This window comes from Cygnus atratus, chromosome 3 (genome assembly GCF_013377495.2).
Source record: "Cygnus atratus isolate AKBS03 ecotype Queensland, Australia chromosome 3, CAtr_DNAZoo_HiC_assembly, whole genome shotgun sequence".
In the NCBI taxonomy this organism is placed as follows: domain Eukaryota; kingdom Metazoa; phylum Chordata; class Aves; order Anseriformes; family Anatidae; genus Cygnus; species Cygnus atratus.
The window spans coordinates 97,977,558-97,989,656 of NC_066364.1; the positions used below are offsets into that span (position 1 = coordinate 97,977,558).

The 12,099-nt window shown below is 39.7% G+C and overlaps 1 protein-coding gene across 1 annotated transcript in view; it reads left to right on the forward strand.

Annotated features, from left to right (window-relative positions):
- The window catches only part of SUSD4 (sushi domain containing 4), a 69,325-nt gene that overhangs the window by 34,808 nt on the left and 22,418 nt on the right, over nucleotides 1–12,099 (forward strand). The window contains exon 2 of the mRNA XM_050709828.1: nucleotides 6,363–6,575. Within this exon, the coding sequence (XP_050565785.1) occupies nucleotides 6,363–6,575 (213 nt within the window). The remainder of the gene's footprint in view (nucleotides 1–6,362; nucleotides 6,576–12,099) is intronic.

The following is a 12,099-nucleotide window of genomic DNA, read 5'->3' on the forward strand; positions in this document are numbered from 1 at the left end:
GGTTTAGCACAGGAGTGCCCAGGGACTCGTCATGCCTGAGTTGGGATTTTAAGGTTGAGCTGATCATGGCTCTTAGGAGCATCTCTGAGTCTCTGCTCCATCATTTCATTCCTCCAGTGGGACCACTCAGCAGAGCGGCTGTGGGCTGCCATCCTCATGGGGAGGGAGGACCCCATGCATCCCCACAGTACAGAATGAGCACTGCTAAACAGAGGCACAAACACCCAATGTGATGTGCAAGGCACTTCAGGGTGAGGTGCATGTAGTGGCAGTGGTGGCACTGGGATCGGTGCTCTGGCTCAGTGTGCAAAACTCAGCAGAAGGGTGGGCACATGGGTTGGGTGTCCTTGTTTGCGGTTGTGAACCCTACTGAGAAGGGAGCAAGAGAGGTGGTGAGCGTGGCAGGGGACAAGATTTGGGAGCATGGAAGACTTAATAGGAGGGTGCAAGGGCAGGTGGTGATTCGGTTTGGGGTTAGTTGGAGGGAAGGAAGCTTGAGAACACAGGGTTGGGGGAGAAGAGGATATGAAGTGAAATAATAAAAATGGGGTATTGCAAATGAGACAGCCTTTCACCCTTTTCAGGAATTCATTGTCTCTCTTGGACCTGTTGCCCCTTGTGCTGGGCTTGCATATTCATGTTTTTATTGCATACGGATGGTTTTGGTGTCCATGAACTGCGTTACACAGTGATTTACCCATTTTTCTGCTCTCACACTCCTGGGTTATGTGAAAAAAAAAAAAAAAGAAGCTTAATGGTGTTCTTGATTTTACAGACTAACTTGTGACTTAAGCAAAGTATCCACCCCCAGAGCTCTGCGGTAATTTGAACAGCTCCCTATCTTCAGGTGGCTTGCTATGCTGCCCTGGATAAGGCTCAGCTGAGTGAGAAGGGATATCCAACTGCACTGAAGTTGCGAGCGTGTTCTGCAAGGACAGCCAGGGAGGCTGTGATTCACATCTTAAACAGGGCAGAGTTATACGAGGCTGCTCAAGCCTCGGGGAAGCTTAAGCATTAGTGACCCTTAAGAAATCAAACAGAGTTTAGATTTTAGCAAGCATTTCACTAATGAAATTGCAGGTTTATAATTTCATTTTGCTTTCAAGGCTAGATGCTAATCTAAGCACATCCTTCCTTTTCTTGTTACAGTAGTATGTGGATAGTTCAATTAACATCATTGATGGCAAGGAAGCATAAACTGCCACAGGCACAAAATGCTGTGCCTGCATGGCTTTCACATAAACAGGGCAGAAACTCTTAAAGGGATGAAAATGATTTTTCCTTTGTATGAGACGAGCAAGCCCTTGGCATGTTTGCACTTGTGGCCCTTCTGCTTTAGTCCTAATATAGCTTTCTACTCAGAGCTGGCCTAAGATAACCCACTTCTGCAGTGTCTACAGACTCCTTATAAAATGTGCATGCAAGCAATCTAGTCCTGCCACAAGCTGTAAAGCCTCCGAGTCCCTCTAGCACCCCTGAGATAGACAGACTTTGCTGATTTAGGGAGCCCCAATAAGTTGGTGTATGAGGAACCCATCCTATCCTCCCTTGTCATGTCACAGCGCAAGACAAATACAGAAAACAGGCTATATCTTGAATATTATTACACATTATATATCACTTTTCCTTCACAGTGTGTATGTAACACACTGAAATGAAAGTGATATCTCTGTTCAGGAGTGAGTGCAGCCATTTCTGAGGTAACAAACATCAGCAGTTTGTCAGTGAACTGCTATATAGCAGCTTTAGAGACAAAGAATTGCATCAAATCTTGATTAGAAATCACTTCAATAGCAGCATGAATTTACCAGGCGTTGTAAGGTATGGAGGTGAGGGGAGGGAAGAGGGAAACAAGGAAAACAAAAGATGCAATTGAGAAAAAGATGCTGAGAAATGCAGAATGATGAGAAGAGCTGAAGGATTCTTCCTTCTGCTTTTCTTCAGGCACATCTAAAATTCAGCTGTGGCTGTGATGATTTCATGTGATCACAGATAAGTTATTTACCCCTGGCTTTTCTGTCCACTTGACTTCTGTTGGCAGTGCTCTTCTAGTGTTGGAAAGTGACTATCTTTGCTGCTCACTTCAGACAGAACAAGCTTCTCACAGACATACAAATATGGTTAAATGTGTCTATATGGTTCTAGCACTGAGGATAGGAATAGCTCTATTTATCAACAAACAATTTGCCAGTTTACAGACTTCATAAATTCTGTTTTCCAAAGGAATAGTCTGTTAATAGGGATACTCATGTTGAACCTCTGATCAGAATATTTTATTAAGACTCTGAGCTGATATAAGTCTGCTGGATGGATTTGCAGTAGGAGTGAAAAAATACAGAAGTATGAACAGCTGTTATTTTAATTCAGAAGTGAACAGGATTTGGAAAGTTATGTCATTTTGTCAGATAACTGGTTTCTGACATTTCAGGCTTTTTCATTAAGAGATGAGATGAATCATTTTATGTGAGAGAACAGACAATGCAGAATTCCAGTACTACATTCCATTCCAATGGACAGTAATGGTCCATTTTACACCCCAAGGAAAACACTGCTTGTTTTTCATTCTTCTCATTCATTTGCCATCATTTTTATCTGACTGACTATAGCAAGTAATTTAGGTAAGTAAAAACCCATATAAAATACTTGTGCTTTATCCAGGTAAAGAGCATTGCTGTTTTGTGATGACCTCCTGATGGTCCAGCAGTAGAAATATGGTAAATACCACAACCAAAATACATTCTGTATCAACTATTTGTTTTACTGGCGATAATGAGCTTGTGTACTCCTGAGCCTCATCAGAAAGCATTATTGCTCACTATATTTTAATCAATATCCCTTAAAGATGCCATGACACAGAAAGTCTGCTAGTTAGATTAAATATTAAGCAATTCAGATTACTGAAGTAATCAGTTCCAGCACTAATTGTGTAGTCTTTAGGGATTTAACACCATATGATAGCATCCCATAAAATCATTGTTAGTGATACAGTGTTGATTATGAAGATGGCTGCTGATCTTACTAAATTTTTGTTGTTGTAGATAGCATGAAAATCTACTGCTTTATTTGACAAGTGTGATGTGTAGTTTTTGTCTTGTAGGTGCTGATAATTCCCTTTTGCCTCTTTGTAACCATGAAGATAGTCCAGGGGACAAAGTAAAATTTCATTCTATTCACCCCAATGACTCATTGAAGGATTTGTAAAGAAATAGAATTCATTGTAATTCTGTTATTTTTTAACTTACTTGATATACTCTTTCTATAACACCTTTCTGCTATAAACAAAAGATTGGCTTTCCCATTTATGTGATTTTTATTTATTTATTTATTTATTTATTTATTTATTTTCCCCCAAAGATTTATCTTATAGATCTTATAGATCTGGCTGGAAAATTTTTGGCTGGTTTCTTCAAGTTCTAAAGGTGGCAAAGAAAAGATGTCCAGTCTATGACATAACATCATTCCTGACATTTAAAAAATAAATAAAAAATCAAACAACAACAACAAAACAACAAAGAAACAACCTCATATCCCTATATCAGAGTTTTGAGCGGCTGCTTTTAAAAACATAACTTTGAAAAAGGAAAGAAACTAAAGATCATGAGAAAAAAAGATGTAATGTACCAAGATGTATTTTATCAGAGACATGCATTCACTCATTTTTTGACAACATAGGGTTGAGCTTAACAAAATGAGATGATATAGAAATTACTGTCATGTAAAGGACCAACTCTGGTCTCATTAAGGACAAGCGGACTGCAGTTCTCATGAATCTTTTAGCATTGTTGTTCTTGAATATTGTACCAGAGGCTTCATACTTAAAATGAAAAGAAAAAAAAAATGATGGACTTAACTCTCAGCCAAATAAGCTGTTGAAATACTCAGCACACCCTATTGCATGTGCAGTCAGTCTAGCCAGCTATTCCATGAAACTTTTTCCTTTTTCCTTTCTTCAGGAACAAGCAATGGAAATACAGTGATCCCATGCTGACTCCGTGTGTCATATTTTATTCAGTAGCTGAATAACAGCTGACTGCTGGGTTTATAGAAACTAAGGGGTACATCATTTAATTTTTCCATTCATGTTTCAATTCCTTCTTGGGAGTTCCCCTAGGGTATAGCATTGTCTGCTCACAAAGTGTGCTCAAGAAAAAAACAACCTAAGAGATCAACTTACTGCAAAATGATCCTTAGGAGGAATGAAAATCTTTGCTTGTGAAAGGTCACCAGAAAAGTGGCAATAGGGTCACTGAATTAAGCTGCACCAGGGGAAAAATCTCTCTAGCCTTCCATGTTGGATTTTGTGCTGACAGTCCCAAAATCTCTAACTTTGCAATTTGAACTAATGAAAACTGAGGAATAAGTTTGGCTCTTTTTCTCTCTCTCTCTCTCTCTCTTTTTTTTTTTTTTTTTTTTTTTTACTCTGTAAATTGTATGTGACCTCAGTACCATTCTTTTTGTTTGGTTTGCTTTGGTTTTATTTTTATTGTTGTTGCAGAGGCTTAGTGGGCAGTTTGTGTACTTTTCCCTGAGGCAGTTAGTAAGAAAAGATCAAGGCAGGTTATAATGGTCTTTGCCTGACTGCAAGTTCTGAGGTTGCCAAAGTAACGGCAATGAACTAAATGTCATGTTATCCCTTGGTTTAATGGAAAATTAATTAAGATCATCACTGACTTTATTGAAAGATGTGAGTTTGGTGCCTGAAGAATAAGAGGCTTCTTTTTAATCTCCAGTAAAAATGGGCAGCACTTCTCTACTATTAAGTATTGTATACAGTGTATAATCCCATGAACATGATGACTGCTTTTCTCCTTGTTCATCATGCTAGCAAACTATAGTCTTGGGCAGTTTCCATGGGAGGTTTTGGTCCATTGGCTGATGAGCAGACATAAAGTTCAGAGATTTGTTTCACTTGGCTATTGCACTGACCTTTCTTTCCTTCTGATAAACTTCACTGGATGGAAGAGTAAAACCAGATAAAAGCAGATGCTCTTAAAAGAGGGGATGATAGTGACAGCTCTTTAGGTGAAGTGCCCCTGATATAGAAGCACTGTGGAGGGGCAGAGGCTGAGTGTAGGTGATGGCTCTCTCTGGCATGCAGGCATTCAGACTGGGCTCTGGCCGTCTCAGGTCTCAGGTCACCTCCTGGAAATCACAGCCTGGTGGGGGCAGTTCAGCACAGTGGCCTTGACCCACATACAAGCAGGTGTGGTATGGAGGGAATCAGGAAAATGCTGTCCCCTCTGGCAACTTTCCTGAGCCGTTCTCTGGACAGCATGATTTAGTCTCAGGAAACAAATTTATTTTGAAAATAGTTTACAGTAATATATTCTCCCTGACTGTACCACACTTCATGCTTATCACCCATGAAGTAGGTGAGGCTCTCTGATACCACTATCTTAAAATCAAACCATTAATGCCAAAATATGATGATTTACAAATTTTCCAAGCATCCCTCCTACCAGCATTAATTGCCCCCCTGCTGTTCCTCCTGCAAAGCTATTTTGCTCTTTCAGTACACAGTATTCGTTCAGTACTGCACTAAACCTTTGTTGCTTTGCAGTATAAAAAAGCTTCAGTTTATACAAATGACATTGAAATGGTTTTGATTAAGTGACAAATAGTCCCATTTTATGATTGCAACTGTTGGCTTTTTGTTTGTTATTTTACAGTTAGTTTTGTGGCTATAAATGGCTTTATAAGCTCCTTTCTGGCATTAATGTAGCAATACAGAACTCCCATAACAGTGTTTTAAGAATTTAATAGGGTCACCAAGCCCACTTCATAGGGGGAACACATATATATGCAACATCACACTGTCTTTTTTTCCTGTGGTAAATGTCCCAGATAAATCAGAATCTCCCTGTACCTAGCAGTTTGTCTTCTGTTTTAGTTACTGTGTCTTTGGATGACAGTTAGGCTTCATGTCCTTTTCTTTATTTCCTCTTCCTCTCTGCTTCTGATACATTATTATTTTTTTCAGTGACTGTACCAGAACTCCAAAATCCCATAACCCCCAAGAGTAATTACAGATACATTACTGAGCAATCCCCTCAGGTAGGTTGGGTCAAGTGCTTTATGTTTTTACAGGTCAGCTATCGAGGAGTGTGGTTGACCTTGCTTCCTCCATAGCTGCCTAACAAGACGGAATTATTTCTGTCACCCAAGTATTTGTGCAGTAGCTGGAGGCTGGTCCTCTCCCGAGTCCGGAGCACCCAGTACCCAAGTAGAATTGATAGTGGTCATTAATGGAAAATGTGAGGCCCCCATGAAGATTAAAAAACAGATGAAAAAGCCTAGAATGAGTGTGACTATGGCTGCATGAGGAGTCAAATGAACATAGTTTGTATCTTTGTCTGATATAGGGTTTGATGACCTACATGCTTGTGCTGATCCTGGAGCTCCTGAACATGGATACAAGACACCTAGTGGAGGTGTCTTCTTTGAAAGTGTGGTAGTCCGGTTTCATTGCCAAGAAGGATACAGGCTTAATGGTACTTCAAAAAAACTTTGTGTGAGACACTTTAATGGCTCACTGAGCTGGAAACCAAGTGATAAACCTGTGTGCCTACAAGAAGGTAAGTCAGCTTTCTTAAAACAGTTCACCAGTGTCAGTGCTTCTCACTTGTACATGTACCGTGTCCATGTGTCTTTGCACAAGACATAAAAGACTGGAATCTATTTTATTGGATCTTATTTGATACACACTTTAGTTTCCCATACATCCTGTCTGTCCATTGAGTTTGTACTGTGAGAGGTTTTTTTCTGTGTGTGTGTCCGTGTGTCGAAAGGGACTTAAAAGAATCTTAAATAAATAAATAAATAAATAAAGTTCTACTTTTACCTAGTTACAAATTGATGCGGACAAAAAAAATATAGCTTCCATTATCAGTAAACTGTTTATAACTACGTGTTAAAGCTGTCCACATAATACTGCTTTCTGTAATATTTTACTAGGAAAATATAATTAATTTCCAATGCTACTGCTCCTTTTAATGAGGAGTTTTAAACAATTGTATTTTATGGCATGTGCATGATTCAAGTAAGAACATCAGATATGCATGAAATGCAGAAGTTTAAAGTCATTGGGGAAGTTTACTTTGAGATAAATCAGACTGCTATGTCATAAAAGAACTTATTTTTATTATAGCTTTTTGTTTTTTTTTGAAATTGTATTTGATTTTAAATATTTAGGGCATTAAATTACTTTCTTCTTTGAGGAATTTGATAGAAGCAAGATTAATCTGAATATCATAAATACACATTTTGGCCAAAAACACCCCCAAGCAACATGAACGAAGATGTGAAATCATTAGCAATGCCTCACTGATTTCAAGGTGGAGCAAGATAAACTCTATTTCAGGAGGCCTTCCATCATTTAAAATAAGATAAATGCTCACACTTCATCCAAAACTAGTCACTTATGTGGCTCATAAACACACTTACTATACTGGATTATGCATCACTCAATGTGTACAAAAACTGCAAATACTTGTTTATGGTGATGGGTGGGTAAGTATGAGAACCCCATGACAGGACAGGGGCACATGAAGGTACGTTCTACAACAGGAGCAAGCAAGGCCTGGGGAGATGAGGCCAAGGGGATACAAGGGAAAGGGTCAGCCCTGAACAGTGGTCTGCATGAAAGTGATACGTGAAATATTTGAGAGAGTAGCCAGAAATAGCTGGTAAGTGGTCCATGGTCTTTCAGGTAGCTGCTCTGTTGGACAAACAGAGGTCTTGGTAAAATACAGATTCGTGAATGTGTTTGCGGCCACAGGCAACAGAGTCATAAGAGACACAGTCTTGAGCTGTCTTGTAGTGTGCACTGAGATTACAGGTAATTTGTAGAATGTAAAGGCAAGCAGGGCTAATAACACCTGCTCATAAATTGTACGGGAATGTGCTGTCAGCTTTGAGGGTGATTATAAAAAAACAAGCCTAAGGGAGATTGAACAGTACAGTTCCTAACTGATGGAGTAGCCATCTAGGGTAGAACCAGATATGGGATACATATGTCAGTGCATCATTCAGGCAGGACACCTCTTCAATGTGCCTTTGGGGAGCTACAATGCAGTCGTCTTATCAGGAATGTTCCTGGGAACTTTTGGAAAGTATAACAGAAGCATGACCCATCCAAACTTTGCTAGGAGAGATCATTGACATGGAGATCATGACACCAGTTAAAGAGTTGGATCTACTTTAAAATGAGATTTAACATCAGAAACATAGACAAACAGGTTGGAGAAAATGCTTGGAGGGAAAAACTAGAGTTTAGGGGAAAGTTGTAGGAGGAAGTCCAAATGACAATTGTGACTGCTGCTCTCAAGAGGGAGCCAGCTGTGCAGTGCAAGCACATCCTGTGATTTATTGTCCTACTTCCAGGACTGAGTGAGTTTCACTTCATTTTCAAAGATGAAATTACATGTGATTTTAAGGAAATTCATAGATCATAGCTGAGAGAAATTACCTTGATAGGAAATAAGGGAGTAGTAGTCATTTTGTCAGGTGGTGCTGGCTGAGAAACTGATACTTAGACTTTGGGCACATACATAGATAGGATGAAATCGTGGCAATTGAGCACAATTCACAAAATTATTTGAAGATGTGCTATATCCTATGTCAAAACTAGTGCAACACCCTACCAAAACGTGGGCATGAATTGCCAGCCTTACTAATAGAATGCATGCCCATTGAAAACTGTGTCCTCAATCCATGTAGCCACAAATATTATCAGGCTGATGAAAGGAGGAAAATGTTATCAAGGCACTAGTACATATGAGCTTGAACACTGTGCCATACCATGGTACAATCCATTAACAAACCACAAAATATAGTGATGGAGTTACTAAAATAGTAGTTTTGAAATAGAATCTGTATCAGCCACTGCAGTTGTTACAGTAAGCATTAACACACTTTATTGAATATTCATTGAGTACAACCACTTCCCTTGTCCCCCTCAGATCAGTGGAAATCTGTGGAAGAAGATTTGGATCACAATGCCATCAACAGCAAAACTGCCACTAATATCAGTGTGATCAAAATTTGATTCAGGTGTTTTTTAAAAAGAAAGAAACTGGAAGATGAGAATGTGATGGATGATGTGGCAACAGTTGCTTAAGAGCTAATCATTAATTTATAGCACAGAACACTTAAAAACAATTGCAAGCCAATGCTCTGATCAAGCAAAGCACTTTAGCTAGAGCATAACTCTAATTATGTGATTAGTTATGTTAAAGTTCTGTGCTCAAAATTAGGCATACACAAAAATACTTATGATTTAGACTGAAGAGGAGCCCCTGATTTAGGAGTTAGTGAAGCAAGTGCATAAGTACGTTCCTGATTAACAGTGCTTCTCTCAGGTATTATTAAAACAATCCTAGGGTTTAACACTGGAAAAAAAAAAAAGATAAAAATATGACAGAATGAATTCTTATTTCCAATGCACAATATGACCACGGATTCAGCAGAAATACTAAGCAAAGGTTCAATGAGACCTAAGCATTTACTGAAGTGCTTTTTAGAGTGACTTTTTTGTGTATTGGGACCAGAATCATGAGGAAGGAGCCTGATGTGGAAGTGGTCAGCACAGGAGTGTGGTACATCTGCAGAGCAGTCAAGGAGGAGTTACAACAGTGTTTAATTCTCAGCTATCTAATGACATGTGTAGAAGTCCTCATTGCAGAAATTCTGTAACGATATAAGAAAAGAAATTTGAAATTTGTAGCAACTACTGGTGCAGTAGGAAGTTAACATTTTAACATTTTTTTTTAGCTATCACAGGGTGAAATAAACTTTATATTATATTTTCCCAGTTAAGGCAGAGATTGATTGCCATGTTTGCTGTGATACACTCTACATGCCTCTTAAGCTATTACAGTACATGTAAATGTCAGATACTGCCATCTGATCTTGAACAGCAAAAACACTCAATACTTTGCAGTTCACTTTAAGTTAATCTCAGGAGTTTGCTAAGGGTAGTTACATGTAATTTTATAGTTTTATGTTATGTGCATATAATTGTCTTTATCTGCTGAGTAGAACAGTATCACAAAATAATGCTATTTACAAGAGGAAGAAAAGCAACCCATTTCAGAATGCAATTTATCTTGAAAGTGCTCTTCATTGAATTAACTTGATTTTATAGGTCTGTCATTTTTTTGTTAAGTGGCAAGAGATTATAAGTGTCAGTACAAGAGTAAAGTTGCATGACTAGGTACCCAATAAATGCACTGTCAGAAATCTGTGTGCTTAGAGTTATGTTCTCATGTTGATCTACAGCCTGTTGTGAATGTAACTTCTATCAATTCTAATGTGGCTATGCACATAAATGCCAAAGCTCTAAGGTAGGAATTCTGTATTTACTGTTTAAAAGGAATATATCATGTTGTTCATACTTTAATCTAATCTTCTCCCACTGTGATAATGTGGCTGCTGAGACTGTTGCCCTACTTGGAACAAATGCTTCCTCTTTCCTATGAGATTGAATCTAAATTTGCCGTCTGTGTGGGGATAGCAACTAAACTAAGAGCTGTACCCTGCTCCCCTCCATGCTTCCACAGGCAGACGCCTTCGAGATGTCCTCAGTGCCTCATTCTCCCGTTGACAGGGATGATTAACCGGCAGTAAAAGTAGAGGACTAGATCACATTTTAGCTACAATTTTTCTGTAGGATATTTAGCACTCATTTCTCTTTGCCTTTGTCCCTGGATCTGTGAGATTGTTTATTAATTTATTTATATATCTCCATCTCTTAACTTTCTTGCTCAGTGTTTTCTGTCAATTCCTAATCCTGGTTACAAACATCCCATGATTCATGTAACCTGTGCTTAGTGCAAGGGCCACCGCTCTTAGGCAAAGCTGCTGTGCACTGTTGGGATACAAACAAAGACAATAAGGGGGAGGCATTATTTAATATGCACTGAAATACTTTATTTACCATCTGCAGAATGATCATACTAACACAGTACTGTGCATTTCATACTACTGAAAGGAAAGAGACAATTTGAATTGTAAATGTTTGTTTTCAAGAGGGCAGGGTCCAGACAAGCTGTCTCTGCATTCAATGCATTCTTCATGACATTCCTTTCATCCTTTCTCCCCATTCCTCTCCATTCCAGCCTGTTAGTATTGATGCTGGATGTGGTCAAGGCCAATTCAGAGGCCACTCCACAAACACATACAAGCACTGGATCTCTTTGGATTTGAGTTCACATATGGATGAGTAAGCTAAATGGTGCTAAAGCACAGGCAGGGGCACTGTTCTGCAATTGCACATACTGTTACAGTGTTAGAAATGTCCTGATAAGGTTTTGGCCAAAGCCAAGTAGTACTCCCCAAGCGATTCCTATGAGCACCTCCTGGTTTAGCCTGGACCAGGGGCAATTCTGGGAGGGTAAGGATCCACCTGCATAGATTCAAGCCATGCCGAGCCAGCTGGTACCCATGGATGGTTTGGTTGTCTCCATTGCATCCATGTCATGCCTTTCTTCTGGATTGCCTTTATGCTCTAGGTGCTCTTTTGAGGATGGAAGGTGATCCTCCTTCCCTATGGGCTGGACAAAACAGCTCTGAGATGATGCACATAAACTGAAGCATTATGACTGTAACATTTAACAAATTTTACACTTTACACCAAAAAATATCCTCCTGTGACAGGTGGGAACGTGGGTCACTGAAGTCAAGAAGTCCTAATGTACAAAGCTGCATCTTCATCTTTACAAGTCTTATGAGGAGTGGCTGAGGGAACTGGGGTTGTTTGGTCTGGAGAAGAGGAGGCTCAGGGGAGACCTCATTGCTCTCTGCAACTGCCTGAAAGGAAGCTGTGGGGAGCTGGGGGTCGGCCTCTTCTCACAGATAACCAGTGATAGGACTAGCGGGAATGGCCTCAAGTTGCACCAGGGGAGGTTCAGGTTGGAAGTGAGGAGACATTTCTTCTCAGAAAGAGCAGTCAGGCACTGGAACTGGTTGCCCAGGGAGGTGGTGGAGTCACCATCCCTGGGGGTGTTTAAGGAGAGGTTGGACGTGGTGCTTAGGGACATGGTTTAGTGGGTGACATTGGTGGTAGGGGGATGGTTGGACCAGATGATCTTGGAGGTCTTT